The 19,745-nt window shown below is 42.5% G+C and overlaps 1 protein-coding gene across 1 annotated transcript in view; it reads right to left on the bottom strand.

Annotated features, from left to right (window-relative positions):
• Positions 1 to 10,779: 10,779 nt before the first annotated feature.
• The window catches only part of LOC126108609 (ankyrin-1-like), a 51,012-nt gene continuing 42,046 nt past the window's right edge, over positions 10,780 to 19,745 (bottom strand). The window contains exons 3-4 of the mRNA XM_049913912.1: positions 15,939 to 16,085; positions 10,780 to 11,645 (exon numbers count right to left, since the gene is read on the bottom strand). Coding sequence (XP_049769869.1) covers positions 11,159 to 11,645; positions 15,939 to 16,085 — 634 coding nt within the window. The 3' untranslated portion in view covers positions 10,780 to 11,158. The remainder of the gene's footprint in view (positions 11,646 to 15,938; positions 16,086 to 19,745) is intronic.

Consider the following 19,745-nt stretch of genomic DNA (forward strand, 5'->3'; position numbering starts at 1 on the left):
CATATCCGACCTGTTTGTAATACACGTGGCAGTTTATTTAGACAGTAAACAAGTGAGACACTCCCAGGTTGTGTAATTTGTTCATCAAGCTCAAAGAAATTGCTTAATATAGATTTTTTGTTCTTTGGAGGTTAAATTCTCTCTTTTTCTTTATTCCAGTGACAGTTTCGAGATAATGAGGACATTCTGCGGTGATCGGTAATTTTCGCAACTTAATACTCTGGAAGCATTTTTCTTCCTGATTTTACGCAGGGTGGTCATGTCTCTGCTGATCATTTGTGATCGGTGGCAGTGCACTTCGTTGGACATCACACAATAATGAGATGCAAATTTTATACTGCAGTCAAACGTAAAAACTATACCGATTTTGCTCCCAAAACTAAAAGAAAATGAACTGTCCCAATATTCGTCCAAAGAGGACATTCATTATTGTCACGATTGTGTTTTCCTTTTTTTTAATAGTTGCTTTATAATAGGAGTCATGTTGATGTCGAATTCAGTAATGTTACAGGCCAGAGCTCAGACAAACAAGCTGCAGTCAGGATAGCCTTCATTTATCACGGTTTTGTTCCAAGGGATACCGCAGTAGTGCTCTATTGTACGTATAGCTTTTGTTGGCGTCGATAATACCGATAGCCCAGCAGCATGCTCGCCAGAACTCATTGTACTGAAGCCACTGCGGTGTGAGGTTGCGGTCGTTTTAGGTGGAAGACTTCCTCTTTCCCAAGCGGCAATCTTTCAAAAAGGGGCGGGGTAGTGCTGCTAAAGTTCGGTTTTGTGCTGTCTAAGACTGTCACCTCGAGGCATGCCGCGTTCTGGCCAAGGGCCTGGTGAGGCCAGCGGCCGCAGACAAACAGCAAAGGGCGGAAGGTCTAGTGCAGATAGCAGGCAGAAACGTGCTGGCAGGCATTTGGCGGAGCAACTGGCCGTTTCAAACAGCCGGTGTCCTCCCTGTAGGTGGGTGGAGGGAGGGAGTGGGCAGGGGGAGTCGTGAGGGGAGGTGAGAGGGCCTCGATTTTCGGCAATTTGTGATTGTACATCGAGGGGCACGAAAGGGAAGCAGCGGTTGGGAAGCGAGTGAGATAGGGTTGTAGCCTGTCCCCGATGTTATTCAATCTGTATATTGAGCTAGCAGTAAAGGAAACAAAAGAAAAATTCGGAGTAGGTATTAAAACCCATGGAGAAGAAAGAAAAATGTTGAGGTTCGCCGATGACATTGTAATTCTGTCAGAGACAGCAAAGGACTTGGGAGAGCAATTGAACGGAATGGACAGTGTCTTGAAAGGAGGATATAAGATGACCATCAACAAAAGCAAAACGAGGATAATCGAATGTAGTCGAATTACGTCGGGTGATGCTGAGGGAATTAGATTAGGAAATGAGACACTTAAAGTAGTAAAGGAGTTTTGCTATTTGGGGAGCAAAATAACTGATGATGGTCGAAGTAGAGAGGATATAAAATGTAGACTGGCAATGGCAAGGAAAGCGTTTCTGAAGAAGAGAAATTTGTTTACATCGAGTATAGATTTAAGTGTCAGGAAGCCGTTTCTGAAAGTATTCGTATGGAGTGTAGTCATGTATGGAAGTAAAACGTGGACGATAAATAGTTTGGACAAGAAGAGAATAGAAGCTTTTGAAATGTGGTGCTACAGAAGAATGCTGAAGGTTAGATGGTTAGATCACATAACTAATGAAGAGGTATTGAATAGAATTGGGGAGAAGAGGAGTTTGTGGCACAACTTGACAAGAAGAAGGGATCGGTTGGTAGGACATGTTCTGAGGCATCAAGGGATCACAAGTTTAGCATTGGAGGGCAGCGTGGAGGGTAAAAATTGTAGAGGGAGACCAAGAGATGAATACACTAAGCAGATTCAGAAGGATGTAGGTTGCAGTAAGTACTGGGAGATGAAGAAGCTTGCACAGGATAGAGTAGCATGGAGAGCTACATCAAACCAGTCTCAGGACTGAAGACCACAACAACAACAACATCGAAGACAACACACGTTGAATCCCAACCCCTCTGCAATCTTTCTGGACGACAATTTTCCCCTGTACATGTGTTGCATTATGACCCATTGATTATGAGTGCTGGTTTTTACACAGTTTCGAAGCTCGAACTGTGATTCATTTCTTACATCAGTTACCTGGACTGCAGAGTGGTTTTTGAGCATGCATCTGTAGCAAACTCGTCAAACAGAGATAGATACTGTATGCCTACAGGTAATACACTTTTTAAACTCATCTCTGTCCAACACCAGCATCTTGTCAGTTGAACATATTTTCAGCAAAAAAGAATGAAGATGGTACCTTACACCCCTGCCTTTTTCCTGCCAGCTTGTACGTGAAGGGTAGAGTTTGAGTGTGGCTGTCACTAGTTTCGATTGATATTGCGAAATTTTCTCCCAGTAGGATAACACCACTTGTATGGAACCCTCAATTCTGTATTGTGATTTCAGGCTGTCCTTGGGTAGCGCTATGAATAGAGTTGTGTAATTAGGCCCAGTCTTTATGATTAATTACGTAATTAGGACCTATCCTTACTTCATTTCCGGTCCAAAATAAATAAAGTACACTAACCTAACCTTCCTCTCCTGCATCTGGACAGTTTCCATGTGTTGCGGAATACACTTGGGCTTTCCATCCAGTAGAATCAGGGTTTGAGTCCCTGTAATGGCACTGCCAATTTTTATTTCCAGCCAATTCCCGGGTTGGGGGTGGAGTGTGGTGTCAGCACAGCCCTGCGACAAAGAAATTCTGACCACAATTTAAAATTCCCGCCAAAATTCGAAATTCTAGCCTAATTTCTAATTTCCCACCAATAGTGTAGGTCGGGGGTGGGGAAGGGATTGGTGGTGGGTGGCGAGGGGGAGGGAGGAGGCTGGAGCCCGTCTACAGGGTGAGAAAGACGCATTACGTCATCCTGGGGAGGGGGGGGGGGGTTGGGCGTGGTTTCTGGTGGGGGTGCACTTGGTCGGGGCAGAATTATCAATTTAATTAATTTGCATATCAACTTGGTATCAAAATTGCACTGATTCCCCCACTACCGTACTACTTGTACCCATTATCCTGCCAGTGAACAGAAATTGGCAATCAAGTTTACGTACCACTGGGTCTGTGGGGCCCTTCCATTCCATATCCCCACGAACTATTACAACCAGCTTTTTGCACAAAGCGACTGATTTCAGATGTGACTCACTGAGATAGGAATCTTAGGATACTAAGTTTTAGCCTTTTGTCAAGTGCACAGTATTATGTGCCCCACCATTTAAAAAGCAAGTGCCTGTGTTCGCAGCACTTTTGAAGTTTAACATTAATAAGGTTCTTCTTTTTTTTTGCAGGGAGGACTTTATTATAAATAACAGTGTCATCTACAAAGACTCTTACGCTGTTGTGGATACTGTCTGCCAGGTGACTGGTATACAGTATGAGAAACAAGGGTACCAATGCACTTCCATGAGATGTTACTTCTGGCTTCATCTGAGATAATATGCTGCTTGCTCCCTACCAATAAAACTACAACACTGTCACACATTTCATTTGATATGCCATACGATCGTAGTTTCGTTAACAAACTTTGCTGTGCCAACGAATCACGTCCTTTTCGGAAGTCGAGAAACACTGCACGCGCCTGACAGCTTTGACTATTTTCGGCTGTCGTGTGAGATAAGGACAAGCTGTATTTCACATGATCAGTGTTTTCTAAATGCATTCTGGTTGGCATGGAGGTTATTCCGTTCGTGAGTTATGGATGTGTCGAAAGTGCGTTCGTGGGTGCGACAGTTTAATGAAGGCAGAACATCGTGTGAAAACAAACCGAAACAACCTCGGGCTCGCACAAGCCGGTCTGACGACTCGATCGAGAAAGTGGAGAGAATTGTTTTGGGGGATCGCCGAATGACTGTTGAACAGATCGCCTCCAGAGTTGGCATTTCTGTGGGTTCTGTCCACACAATCCTGCACGACGACCTGAAAACACAAAAAGTGTCATCCAGGTGGGTGCCACGAATGCTGACGGACGACCACACAGCTGCCCGTGTGGCACGTTGCCGAGCAATGTTGACCCGCAACGACAGCACGAATGGGACTTTCTTTTCGTCGGTTGTGACAATGGATGAGACGTGGATGCCATTTTTCAATCCAGAAACAAAGCGCCAGTCAGCTCAATGGAAGCACACAGATTCACCGCCACCAAAAAAGTTTCGGGTAACCGCCAGTGCTGAAAAAATGATGGTGTCCATGTTCTGGGACAGCGAGGGCGTAATCCTTACCCATTGCGTTCCAAAGGGCACTACGGTAACAGGTGCATCCTACGAAAATGTTTTGAAGAACAAATTCCTTCCTGCACTGCAACAAAAACGTCCGGGAAGAGCTGCGCGTGTGCTGTTTCACCGAGACAATGCTCCCACACATCGAGCTAACGTTACGCAACAGTTTCTTCGTGATAAGAACTTTGAAGTGATTCCTCATGCTCCCTACTCACCTGACCTGGCTCCTAGTGACTTTTGGCTTTTTCCAACAATGAAAGACACTCTCCGTGGCCGCACATTCACCAGCCGTGCTGCTATTGCCTCAGCGATTTTCCAGTGGTCAAAACCGACTCCTAAAGAAGCCTTCGCCGCTGCTATGGAATCATGGCGTCAGCGTTGTGAAAAATGTGTACGTCTGCAGGGCGATTACGTCGAGAAGTAACGCCAGTTTCATCGATTTCGGGTGAGTATTAATTAGAAAAAAAAAATCGGAGGCCTTAGAACTTGAAAGCACCTCGTATATCCACTGTAACTTCTCTGTTTTGTTGTTGAGGAATTAGGATGCAAAATAGGTGACGTCATAAGCACTGAATGCTGTCTTAGTGACAAAGCAACCATATATTGCGCACACAAAATATTAACATCATCTTTCAAATGAAAACTTCCCATCATATTTTAAAACTGAGGCCGACGACTTAGTTGTTGAAGGAAATCATTTACGCAGCTTTTTTCGAGGCACTTAAAAGTACGAAAAGCTCATTATCTCCACCTGTGGTTACATGCATTGATCCATGACAGCTAATTTTTAACAAAAATTCGGAAAAGACATTCTATTTTTAACATATAACGAAAACTGGAGGAACTATATAACTTCTATCAATAATTGTGCCTGAATTTTAATTAACTAACCTAACGATAAATCAACTGTTAGACTTACACTGACAATTACAATTATTTACTTGATTTATGACCAAAAATAAAGCATTTTCTTTCTTGTACTATCACGATTTTTATTACAGCCTCACCTGTACGTTTCTGCCTGATGTGCGTCACATTTCGTATTCAGCAATGTGTTGTTCTGTTGACCGACCGCAGTTAACTATCTCTCTGATGCCTCAGGTACAGCTTCAGTTCCTTGGACAGTTGTAGTTTGATGATATTGACAATATTGCAATGATAGAGATTTTGTTAAATAACTTTCCTTTAATTTACGTCTATAGTTCCAAACTTTTTGTTAACAGATTACCGGTTTCGGTCTGTTTCGAACAGTAGTGCTACTGACAACATGACTCATGCATATGATGTTATTTATATTTATTTGACGATGCTGGTGCTGATTCTGCATTTATAATTTGACGATGCCACTATGGCTGCAGTAAATTAGGACTTTGTTTTTACAAAACAGATCTGATGATGGTCATTATACACCGAAACGGTTAATCTGTTAACAAAAAGTTTGTGACCATAGACCTAAATTAAAGGAAACTTATTGTATATACGGGTCACTGTTTTATTCGCGACAATGTCGCAGCTTGTGAGAGATTTTGTTGCTATATCACAACTTGTGAGGAAGGCTGTATACTACCAAGCAATCCTCTCTTTGACATTGGAGATTGCCGACTGTATTATTTTGTTACCGATTTTACCAAATTGCGAAATTCTTTCTATCCGCACGGTAATTTCGTACAACATTACAAACATCGTTGGTTTATATTCTATTGGAGCAGAGCAGTATTGACACGTCACGCTACATAGTTATCCAGTATTGTGATCCAATACGGTCCATCTTACCTGACAAATGTCGATATGTTTTGTAACAGCAGCATTACCACTGTGTGGAAAAGGAAGGGTTTGAGCTGGTTTCTCAACTCTCTCCAATCAAATGTAAACTGATGACATGAATCCAGATGATAAGTCCATGATGTGGTGTGAATACTGCGTCCACATGGAATGTTTCCCTCTATTATAAACACATAAACTGTTTCACTGTCTATAGTGTAGGCATGGAGGTAAATTCAGTGTCAGATCAGAACTTAATTTGCATTCTAAACATACAGCTTCTATAACAGTAATCTAGATATGGTGTAGTTGACACTAGATTAATGTAGTACCATACAAGCTGCCACCATGTACTTTTCTGTAATCAAATAACTGATCTGGAGGATTGGTTGAAACGACTTATGGCAATGCAGTTGGCTAATTTCTTTGACGTGTGCTGTGATTTCGAAATTTGTGCCTTAAAAAGGGTTGGATGTCCAGCTGTCGAAATGTCAATAGAAGTCAGAGATGACAGATGCCTGCATATCTGTGGGTTGCTTGATAATTTTATGTGCAGGCGGGAAGTGGTGATGTCTAACAGAGACAATTAGTGACTATTAGCAAAAAAAAATGGCTCTGAGCACTATGGGACTTAACTGCTGAGGTCATCAGTCCCCTAGAACTTAGAACTACTTAAACCTAACTAACCTAAGGACATCACACACATCCAAGCCCGATGCAGGATTCAAACCTGCAACCGTAGCAGTTGCGCAATTCCAGATTGTAGCGCCTAGAACCGCTCGGCCACTCCGGCCGGCGACTATTAGCAATGAAGGGAGTATTTGTCAGTTATTGTTTAGTTTTGCTCCAACTGTTTCATCAGAATAAAAATTACTTATATTAGTATATGCATATCTTCCATTGTCATATTTGTTGTGGTACTAATGGAGTACATGTAGGGGGACCACAGTGTAAAGTGGCCACTCTGAGAGAAATCGAATTTTCACCAAACCATGGCTGTATCCAGAAGGTTGCCACATGCTATTTCAATCTACATGTCACAAGGTATCACACCAAATATTTTTAAGTGAAAAGGTAATAATATACAGGAAGTGTATGCATTTTTCAAAAGTCCGCATAGTGACCACTTTCACTATCTAAGAGGTAATGTGGCCATTCTCAGTGCAACATTTGCCATTCCAGCTGCAACAGAACGCTTTCAATCGGATTTTTGTGATAGGCCACATGTAACAGGATGGAGGTTGTTGTAAGTTAGATAAAACAATTAATTCAAAATGGTCACAAAGGGGTAGAATGACATATGACACCTTTGTTCATAAAATGGTTTACAGATCATTCTTAGCTGTGGTATCATCCATTACATATGGAAATAACTAGACATTATTGTGGTAAACACTTTGCCCACTGTTCCAGATCGGACATAGGTTGGCAGTAGTGGTTGGCAAATGAAACTATCAAGCCGAAGCAAACAATAAGGAACTACAATGGCAGGCAAAAAGTCATTGTTTAATAACTGATGATGTAAAGCAAAGCTTATAGGTGACAGCATAGGTGGGGTTGGTGGGATCACTCATTGGAAAATTCCTGCAGTAGTGAGTGTTAGAGCTGAACCTTTTTTAGATTGAAGTCAGCTGATAGGTATTCCTGCTTAAGGGAAGTCTCTCTAACAAGGGAATCACTTTTGACAAAGCTTAGGCATCCGAGTAATGAGGGAATTGGTATATTTAATCAAAATATACATAAAGTTAGTGAACTGCTTATAGATGTTGACTCTGAAATTATTGGTATATCTGAACACTTTTTAAATAAGGAGATAATTCAGAGGCTTCCTTTACCAGGATACAGGTTGGCTGGCAGCTTTTCGAGGAGCTCTTTGCGGTGTGGGGGAGTAGCCATGTATGTGAAAAACGGCATCCCATTTGATTCAATTGATGTTTCAAAGTACTGCACAGAAACGGTGTTTGAATGTTGTGCAGGTGTGGTTAAATTTAACGGAGCTAAACTTCTAACTGTTGTTATTTATAGATCCCCAGACTCCGATTTCACAACAGTTTTGTTAAAGCTAGAGGAGGTTCTTGGTTCACTTTATAGGAAATACAAAAAGTTAGTTACATGTGGTGACTTCAATATTAATTGTATAAGTGATTGTGCAAGGAAGAGGATGCTGGTAGACCTCTTTAATTCATATAATCTTATGCAAACCGTATTCTTTCCAACGAGAGTGCAAGGGAACAGTAGAACAACCATAGACAACATTTTTGTTCATTCCTCATTACTAGAAGGGCATTCTGTTAGCAAAAAGGTGAATGGCCTTTCAGATCATGATGCACAAATTTTAACTTTAAAAGATTTTTGTGCTGCAACACGTGTTAAATATAGTCATCAGCTGTTCAGGAAAGCTGATCCAGTTGCTGTAGAGACCTTTGTAAACCTTATAAAGGAACAAGAGTGGCAAGATGTTTATAGTGCTGATACAGTAGACAATAAATTTAATGCTTTTCTCAAGACTTTTCTCATGCTCTTTGAAAGTTGCTTTCCATTAGAACGTTTAAAACAGGGTACTAGCACAAACAGGCAGCCTGGGTGGCTGACTAGAGGGATAAGAATATCTTGTAGAACAAAGTGGCAATTATATCAAAACGTTAGAAACAGTCAAAATCTAAATGCAACAGCCCATTACAAACAGTATTGTAAGGTGCTTAAAAATGTTATTAGGAAGGCAAAAAGCATGTGGTATGCAGATAGAATAGCTAAGTCTCAGGATAAAATTAAAATCATTTGGTCAGTCATAAAGGAAGTTGCTGGTCTGCAGAGACAGGTCGAGGATATAGAATCAGTGCGTAGTGGGAATGTCCGTGTTACTGATAAGTCGCATATATGTACAGTATTTAATAATCACTTTCTGAATATAGCAGGTGAACTAAATAGAAACCTAGTCCCAACAGGGAATCATATAGCGCTCTTGGAAAAAAGTGTTCCGAGACTGTTACCTGAAATGCTCCTCCATGATACTGACAAGAGGGAGATTGAGTTAATAATTAAATCACTAAAGACCAAGAACTCTCATGGATATGACGGGGTATCTAGCAGCATACTGAAGTATTGTTCTATGTGTGTTAGCCCAGTTCTCAGTCATATCTGTAACTTTTCCTTTAGGAGTGGTCGGTTTCCTGACCAATTAAAGTACTCGGTAGTGAAGCCACTTTATAAAAAGGGAGACATTGATAATGTTGACAATTTTAGACCTATTTCTATGCCATCAGTGTTTGCTAAAGTTACCGAGAAGGCTGTATATACAAGGTTACTGGAGCATTTAAATTCACATAATTTGCTGTCAAACGTTCAGTTTGGTTTTAGCAATGGTTTAACAACTGAAAATGCTATATTCTCTTTTCTCTGTGAGGTTTTGGACGGATTAAATAAAAGGTTGCGAACGCTAGGTGTTTTCTTTGATTTAACGAAGGCTTTTGACTGTGTTGACCACAAAATATTACTGCAGAAGTTGGACCATTATGGAGTAAGGGGAGTAGCTTACAATAGGTTCGCCTCTTACTTTAAGAACAGAAAGCAGAGGGTAATTCTCCGCAATATTGAGAGTGGTAGTGATGTTCAGTCCCAATGGGGCACTGTTAAGTGGGGCGTTCCCCAAGGGTCGGTGCTGGGGCCACTGCTGTTTCTTATTTATATAAATGATATGCCTTCTAGTATTACAGGTGATTCAAAAATATTTCTGTTTGCTGATGACACCAGCTTGATAGTGAAGGATCTTGTGTGTAATATTGAAACAGTAACATATAATGTAGTTGATGAAATAAGTTCGTGGCTTGTGGAAAATAATTTGATGCTAAATCACAGTAAGACTCAGTTTTTACAGTTTCTAACTCATAATTCAACAAGAACCGATATTTTGATCAGACAGAATGAGCATATTATAATCGAGGTGGAACAGTTCAAGTTCCTAGGCGTTCGGATAGATAGTAAGCTGTAGTGGAAAGCCCATGTCCAGGATCTTGTTCAGAAACTAAATGCTGCTTTATTTACCATTAGAACAGTATCTGAAATAAGTGACACTTCAACACGAAAAGTAGTTTACTTCGAATATTTTCATACGCTTATCATATGGTTTTATTTTTTTGGGGTAATTCTTCTGATTCAAAAAGGGCATTTTTGGCTCAAAAACGGGCTGTTCGAGCTATATGCGGTGTAAGTTCGAGAACCTCTTTTCGACCCCTGTTCAATAGTCTGGGAATTCTGACATTGCCCTCACAGTATATATTTTCTTTAATGTCGTTTATTGTTAGCAATATTAGCTTATTCCCAGGAGTTAGCAGCTTTCACTCAGTTAATACTAGGCAGAAATCAAATCTGCATGTGGAATGCACTTCCTTGACTCTTGTGCGGAAAGGAGTGCACTATTCTGCTGCATACATTTTCAATAAGCTACCATAAGAACTCAAAAATCTTAGCAGTAGCCCAAACGCTTTTAAGTCTAAACTGAAGAGTTTCCTCATGGCTCACTCCTTCTATTCTGTCGAGGAGCTCCTGGAAGAGCTAAAAAATTAAGCAAATTCCAGTGTTACATTGTTGATTTTCTTCATTTAAACTTACGACTTGTCACCTGAATATGTTTTTTTATATTTCATGTTATCTGTTTCTAATATCGTGTTATAATTTCATGTATTGACTCGTTCCATGACCATGGAGACTTCTCCTTAATTTGGTCCCACAGAACAATAAAAAAATAAAAAATATATTAAAAAAGAATTATTGCTGTATGTGTGAGGTAAGAAAGATAATACAATTGACTTATCTTGCATTGGACAATTGATAATCAGAGACGTTTGAGTAAGAGATAACGCGACAAGACCCCTCTGCAAAACTGAGCTACAGCAGCGATGATAGAACTGGTCTGACCACTTCTCAGCATGTAGCAGCACTGTTCAGGCAAAAAATTTGCAATAGCCAATTGTCACTCTCTGGTCACTTTGCTCGATCTTCCTCAACAATATGGTGATAGCATGGCAGGTGAATGGTGGTAGCATTAGCTTTCTGTATCCTTTTTTTTTCAAAACCTAAAAAATTTTGAGTTGAAGTTTTGCTTTCCTCTACAGATGTAGACAAGACTGCCAGCTTTATGTTAACATGTCTATCAGCTGCTGGTTGTTTGCCTGCCTGGCGAGGTCCAAAGGGGTGCTGCCTGCCTCATTCCTCGCTCCCCTGTCAGCTCCAGCCTGGAGAAGTGCAGCCGTCACCTCGGCATGGCCCGCACGTACTGCAAGGTGCAGCGGCGTATCCCCATAGCCATCCGTGGCGTTGCAGTCTGCAGATGCCCCCAGCAGCTGCACCACAGCTGCAGTGTGGCCGTTCTGTGCAGCATAGTGCAGAGGCGTTTGGCAGTCAATATCCTTGAAGTCCGCCGGCGCTCTGGCGTCCAGCAGACATCTCACCGCCTCCACATGTCCCCCTCTTGCTGCCATGTGCAGTGCAGTCTCTCCCAACACAAGACCACGAATCTGCTCCTCCACTGCTCCAGCTGCTGCCAGAGCCCTCAGATCCTCCACTCTCCCGTATATAGCTGCCCAGGTCAGCATACTGCGTCTTTCTTGTATAGGAAGTCTCCTACACAAAAAATCAAGAGTCTTACCCTCTAAACACACACCATAAATGAAGAAAACTAAAATAGCAGCGACACTGGGAGCAGCTCTGAATACACATACGTCCAGCGCCTTAGCAATCTCATTGTTAGCACAGAACTGTTAATGCATAATCTACAGATGTATATCAGTATCCCCTAATCAAGACTGCATACATATTCTATTAAAATTCCTATAATGCATCTCATAAATGACGCAGCTCTCACATTTTGGCAAATCAATCCACACAGCGATTTCCTTTCGCCTCAGAGTTCTATTGTTAACCAATCTTCGAGCTCCACTGAAACATACACTTCATACAGCTAACACTAGCCCCATGTCTGCAGCAATCCCTTATTACACTTTAGGAGGAAGCAACATGAAGCTAAGCACATCTTTTGTTCTTTAAAGAGCATTTAGTCACATGGCAGCCAAAAATTTCAGTAAAATTATTCGCAAATTTTTCGACTCACCATCACTAAATACATTAAGTTACAGTTGTGCACAAAATCAGTTTTTCGAAATATTTCAATTACACCAATTTGTCTCTCACCACACCCATCTTCTGTCCATTGAAAACACATACACTCCTGGAAATGGAAAAAAGAACACATTGACACCGGTGTGTCAGACCCACCATACTTGCTCCGGACACTGCGAGAGGGCTGATCACACGCACGGCACAGCGGACACACCAGGAACCGCGGTGTTGGCCGTCGAATGGCGCTAGCTGCGCAGCATTTGTGCACCGCCGCCGTCAGTGTCAGCCAGTTTGCCGTGGCATACGGAGCTCCATCGCAGTCTTTAACACTGGTAGCATGCCGCGACAGTGTGGACGTGAACCGTATGTGCAGTTGACGGACTTTGAGCGAGGGCGTATAGTGGGCATGCGGGAGGCCGGGTGGACGTACCGCCGAATTGCTCAACACGTGGGGCGTGAGGTCTCCACAGTACATCGATGTTGTCGCCAGTGGTCGGCGGAAGGTGCACGTGCCCGTCGACCTGGGACCGGACCGCAGCGACGCACGGATGCACGCCAAGACCGTAGGATCCTACGCAGTGCCGTAGGGGACCGCACCGCCATTTCCCAGCAAATTAGGGACACTGTTGCTCCTGGGGTATCGGCGAGGACCATTCGCAACCGTCTCCATGAAGCTGGGCTACGGTCCCGCACACCGTTAGGCCGTCTTCTGCTCACGCCCCAACATCGTGCAGCCCGCCTCCAGTGGTGTCGCGACAGGCGTGAATGGAGGGACGAATGGAGACGTGTCTTCAGCGATGAGAGTCGCTTCTGCCTTGGTGCCAATGATGGTCGTATGCGTGTTTGGCGCCGTGCAGGTGAGCGCCACAATCAGGACTGCATACGACCGAGGCACACAGGGCCAACACCCGGCATCATCGTGTGGGGAGCGATCTCCTACACTGGCCGTACACCACTGGTGATCGTCGAGGGGACACTGAATAGTGCACGGTACATCCAAACCGTCATCGAACCCATCGTTCTACCATTCCTAGACCGGCAAGGGAACTTGCTGTTCCAACAGGACAATGCACGTCCGCATGTATCCCGTGCCACCCAAAACGTGCTCTAGGATGTGTAAGTCAACTACCCTGGCCAGCAAGATCTCCGGATCTGTCCCCCATTGAGCATGTTTGGGACTGGATGAAGCGTCGTCTCACGCGGTCTGCACGTCCAGCACGAACGCTGGTCCAACTGAGGCGCCAGGTGGAAATGGCATGGCAAGCCGTTCCACAGGACTACATCCAGCATGTCTATGATCGTCTCCATAGGAGAATAGCAGCCTGCATTGCTGCGAAAGGTGGATATACACTGTACTAGTGCCGACATTGTGCATGCTCTGTTGCCTGTGTCTATGTGCCTGTGGTTCTGTCAGTGTGATCATGTGATGTATCTGACCCCAGGAATGTGTCTATAAAGTTTCCCCTTCCTGGGACAATGAATTCACGGTGTTCTTATTTCAATTTCCAGGAGTGTATATACTCCATATGTGTTTATGTGTTTATGTGTGTGTGTGTGTGTGTGTGTGTGTGTGTGTGTGTGTTGTGTTAAATCTTATGTGCACACATAAATGTCCATCCAGCAAAACATCCATCCTGTAAAACATACACACACCCAGACACACACACAAACACACTTTTAACTGGATTCTAGGTTCAAGGGCTAGTCTGAGAGCTCCTTTCGACTCTAGCAACTTATTACTGGAAGTACATCCCCTTCCTTTTCACTTCTACACTTTAATGAAAGTTAGTTTCCGCTACTAAACTTTAATCCAAGTTAGTTTCCCCTACTAACTCTGATACACACTGTTATATAAATCTTGCAACTGGGAAATTCTTAGTTTGATGCTCCAAGTGACACCTTGCATCAACTGAGCATTAAACCTACCATGCCTGTGGCTGCTGTGTGTCTGAATGCTTCACCAGGCTCTGAAACTAAGTTAGTATTTTGTTTACCTGTCTATATTACTGTTGCATATATTCCTGCATGATACACTGTGCATACTTATATGTCATGCCAGTCACACATTGTAACAGATTTGTGACAACCACATTACAATGAGCCAAACAAACAATACCTACATTCTGATACCAAAAATTGTGTTACCTGTGGTGACAAATTAAATGCAGCTAATGCTTTATAAAGCAAATGCAACTATGAACGAACGCCTTTTCTTTTTCCGTTTATGCAGATACCATAGCTGAGAAAAACAATATACATCAGCCTAACACTCAGTTTCTTTTTCTGTAAATATTATGTTTACATGGAGATGTTAACCACACAGCTTAAGCAGAAAATAAATCTCTATAAACACATGAAATGACTGTGCATTCGCCGGCCGGTGTGGCCGTGCGGTTCTAAGCGCGTCAGTTTGGAACCGCGTGACCGCTACGGTCGCAGGTTCGAATCCTGCCTCGGGCATGGATGTGTGTGATGTCCTTAGGTTAGTTAGGTTTAAGTAGTTCTAAGTTCTAGGGGACTGATGACCTCAGTAGTTAAGTCCCATAGTGCTCAGAGCCGTTTGACTGTGCATGCAAACAGCTCACATACTGAAAATGGTTCTAAGCGTTCGTGTCAAATGGTGACACAGACAATGTGAATGTTGAACAACAATACAGTAACCAACAGTCTGGAAGTCATCTTGAAGCCCACAGTGCGTTCCTAGGCCTGGTGAGACTTTGTCTGCCTCTGGAGTGTGCACTGGTTCACATGGACCCATTATCTGATATGAGATGCTGACAATGGTACAAGTTCATTTAGAATTTCGGTTAACAGGAGAGAAGGATAGGAATTCACTATTAGTCATTGGTATTTACTGTCACTAAACTAAATACCTACGGCTGCTTGCATTTGAATTTATCTCCAAAAAGAAAAGTGGACTTTAGGATATAATTATGCAGCAACAGCTCCATAATGAACAAGAATACTGTACTCATAATGACTGCTAAACTCCATCAGCTGCAGGCCATTGCTTGCAACTGGTGAGCAGCACAATGTTGCAAATGTCTCCACTCAACCATAACCACAACACAACTGACCGGACTATTCTGACATACCCTGCGGAAGAAACTCTGATACCCATGTTTGGAAATCAAAGTTGGAAACACCAGTGACCAAAAAAGTTTAAGTTAGGCTTGGAGGCAAGCTGCAACAGCCTAATGGTTAAGGTGACTGCTTGCGGTCAACAGGAAATCGGTGTTCAAGTCCCAATTTTCATTGGTCACTATACATGTAAGCGTCCAAAACAGTCATTTAAAGAAAATTCAAACTAAATTTACACGAACACTCAAAATAAGCCATATCCTCACTGCCATGATGAACATTAATTTCTTGACCCTCTGCTTGCCGATGCTTCATCATTTCTTCTTGAGAAGCTCCTTACACTTATATCCACAATTATACATTTGCATAACTTCTAGGTTTGTTGAAAGTCAATGCATGACAACCTCGTTTCCACACACATTCCTGCATGCCTAATTTGCAAGGTGCATTAGCATTATTGTTAGCAGAAATTGTATTCAACACACCAATATACACAGAACTTTTGAGAAAGGATATGCTCTGTGTGGTACACTGTAAAAAAAAAAAAAGAATTTTTCCTGGCTGTTGTAATCTCTGCTTTATCCAGAAATTCAAAAACAAAACAAATAAAATAAGACAAAAAAGGAAATTTGATTGTTCTAGTATGACACTTGGTTGGATCCACAATAAGTGGTACCACAAGTGTGAAAATGGTTCATGTATACTGACAGAACTCACCGCAAGAGGGAGACGATGATGTGGAAAAACGGAGGTGTGTGGTGGGCAGCTATGGCCGGTGCAGCTGAGGCACGAGTCTGGCCGTGGTCAATGTGGGGCTGGTGGTGAGTTCCAGGTGTTGACCCGCCACCTGTAGTGACTGGCGCACTGTACAAAGAGAGGCACTGTGTGGGTGAAAGTTCTCACACGGGGACCTTGAGGGACTGTCTAGAACAGAAAATTGAATACACTCTGCAAACAAGAACAGGTTGTCAGTTAACATGAACGACTTACCAGTGAACCAATCAGTTTCTATGCTTCTCCTGCATTCCCCATAGGCATAGCTTAGCATGTCACACAACAGATTGTTCAAAATGTAGAAGCACACACTAAACGTAAATATAAGAGCAAACAATATTTGTGAACTGGTATAAGAAATATTCAATAGGACTCATCAAGTACAGGACTAAAGTAATAATCATATAGAAATTAAAAACCACAACCAAGCAGTTTTGCATCTGTAAATTAAGGGAATTTATAGGCTGCAACCATCAGACATTGTTTGACACATTTGTAACACATGCCATAAGAGTCAGGACAAATAAATAGGGCAGGACATTTTAAACTTAGCAAGGAAGATAAGTCAGAGAACGTAGCAGTGCACAAAGATTTGAAACACATGACCTTATGAGCACTCTCATTCAATGGGCAGCTGTTAAGCATAATCCATTTGCAATGCCGAATGAGTGTGTGAGAATGATCAGTAATGAGAAACAATTTACATATGTTACTGACACAATTAAAAGCTTCAAAATTAAAAATTTCATTTTACTCGTAGTAGTGTATTCGGTGTAATCATATTTATTTGATATGGAGTGAAATAGCTCCTACAGAATGGAGCAGTCAATGTCAGTGAAAGTAATGTCAAAGAGGCTCCAAAAGGCAATAGGCAAAGAGCACCTCTGTAAATGCTCATGAAACAGGTAGTTACTATAAGCTGGCTGGCTGTTAATAGATTGGGACCTAAATTTTGGAAGCTGAATGATAACCATGCAAAGCTTGTGATTGACATGCAGGAGACGTGGCTGAGTGGGTTGTGACACAACAAAACATGTTTCACAATGCAATATCCATTCCCACTTACAGTCACCATATTTTTGCATCCTTAGTTCTTGGTCACCAGAACAGATTTCAAACAGTGCAGCTTTTCTTCAGGGTAGCGGGCACAGAGTGGGCTGAGGATTCTGTTGTACCAACAGAGAGCTGCTGGCACATTGGCACATCTCATTGTGTGTCAAACACGCCCCCAATGCAGGTGGCAGAGACACAATGAGCCTCGAAGCTCCACACTACTACCTTCTGTGTACTGGACAGTGGAGGGGGCACACATTCCGTGTATGAACACACTCCTGCACAAATGTTAGCGTTTAGACTACTCAATGCCATCTATCTGATTCTACTGCGCTATATGCACTCATTCTGGTTCTTTCAAGAACCCACATGACTGGCATTCGCAGTTATCAATCTTGAAGTCCTAATCGCATTTTGCCGATGTATTCGCATCATGCTATCATTTTTCTGGATGGCGTGGGCCACGACCATTTTCTGTAAGTTTGTATAGAAACATTTTCTGTATGGTATGTTCTTGCACAAGGTGGGATCCGGACGTTTCCTTGTAGATAATCTGGAGAAGCCTAGCATAGGGGAAACACTTCACTGAAATTTGAAAATTAAAACCTCAGCAACCAAGACTGTATTTTTATCTCAAGAACCAGAATTGTATGAAGCACATACACATTTGATGTGTTACGATGCATAGTGTGACGTAAAATTCTCATCAGCGTTAAGTTTGTTAGACATGTCTCAGTGGGTGCAATTGACAGGATGGAGAAGATTATCTGCTATGCACTCGTAGAAGCAAACTTGAGGGACAGCCTTTAGTAATGGCACAGTGAACTTCGAGCAAGGCAGGCGAAGCACACACTACGAATAGAAAGGAGTGTACCAAAGAACAGTATGTATTCTGGGGCAGGGATGAACAGAGAGGAAAATAAAATGAAAAGGAAATGAGAAGGAAAGCCCCAATAGGGTGTTGGAGTACCCAAAGATGCCACCATGTTGTGTGGAGTAAGCAGCTACAACCTACTGCTCCTGAGCTTACAGCACCTCACATGATGTCTTGCATATACAACCTGAATGGGAACCGCACCCTTCACTATAGAGCCAGGTGTGCTTCATTTGACGAATCTTAAAACTTATTTCTAACTCCCCCTTTAGTGCTTGGCAGTAAAAATATAATTTTACTCTGCATATTGCTGGAAAATTGCATATACTGACTTATACCCCTTTTACGATGAAATAGTTCATGGGTGAAGAGCCAAATATGTCTCCAAAGGACAGAATATTTTGGCAAGTGAGTACTTTTCCGTCATGAGGTGCATTATTGAACTGACTGCTTAAAGGCTGGCTTTTTCGCGTCTGTCCCTTTGAAGTTCTGCAGTCTACACCTGCCAACACATTGTAAAATCCTCTGTTTGTGCCCAGGGATGCATTATGGTGGCATCTTTGCTGCTGCTCTGCCTCCCACTTCCCCTGAAGTGTCAGCTCATTGTGGAATATCTCCTTCATTTGCTTAACCCTAGGATGCATATACATGGCCTCCGAGGCCCTTGTATGTCTTCATTTTTAAAAAAAAATGTCTGTAATTTTTTGTTTGATTTCAAACTGCTTTCCAGTACTCTTTCACTAACACTGTGACATTCCTCCTATCAAGTCTGAACGAGATACCTTTTTAAGTTTTTTGTATAATTCAATACGTTTACCCATGCACCATGAATGCATAAGCAGGGCTTCAGAAGCCCTCACACATTTATAAATGTTTTTTAGCCTATATTGTCTTCAACATTTGGTTGGGAGCCGTTATTTCAACAATAACTGTAGTGGTATTTCCAGCAACAGCAGTGCCGACAGCAGCAATAGCTGTAGTAGTAATAGTATAACTAAAAAATAATACACACTACTTTCACATATTGGCGATGCCGGTGTATTATTGATCTTTTTGCTATCAAATGTTTTATTATTGCATAGTATTGTTATACTGTGCTGCTCTTGTCAGCCTCATTGTTACTGTAGTTTGTTTGTTGCTGCAAGGCCCATATTGTTACGAGTATGACTCGTTTAGTGCTGCACAAGCTGCTGTTCAAGAGACACGCCTTTTGCTGTGGCTTCGACACGCAAAGCAAGAGAGTCAGTACGTGCAAATGCAGCTAATGTTGAAAGTGTTGTGGGTCAGTGGTTTGAAGAAGATGATTCTTGCGAGGAAGAAAATATTTTTGAAGATGGAAGTAGTGAAGTATCAGCCAATGAACCTCCAGATGTGCATATTGAGGCAGATGACAGTCCTTCCGATAATACACTCCTGGAAATTGAAATAAGAACACCGTGAATTCATTGTCCCAGGAAGGGGAAACTTTATTGACACATTCCTGGGGTCAGATACATCACATGATCACACTGACAGAACCACAGGCACATAGACACAGGCAACAGAGCATGCACAATGTCGGCACTAGTACAGTGTATATCCACCTTTCGCAGCAATGCAGGCTGCTATTCTCCCATGGAGACGATCGTAGAGATGCTGGATGTAGTCCTGTGGAATGGCTTGCCATGCCATTTCCACCTGGCGCCTCAGTTGGACCAGCGTTCGTGCTGGACGTGCAGACCGCGTGAGACGACGCTTCATCCAGTCCCAAACATGCTCAATGGGGGACAGATCCGGAGATCTTGCTGGCCAGGGTAGTTGACTTACACCTTCTAGAGCACGTT

Source organism: Schistocerca cancellata, chromosome 11 (genome assembly GCF_023864275.1).
Source record: "Schistocerca cancellata isolate TAMUIC-IGC-003103 chromosome 11, iqSchCanc2.1, whole genome shotgun sequence".
Classification (NCBI taxonomy): Eukaryota; Metazoa; Arthropoda; class Insecta; order Orthoptera; family Acrididae; genus Schistocerca; species Schistocerca cancellata.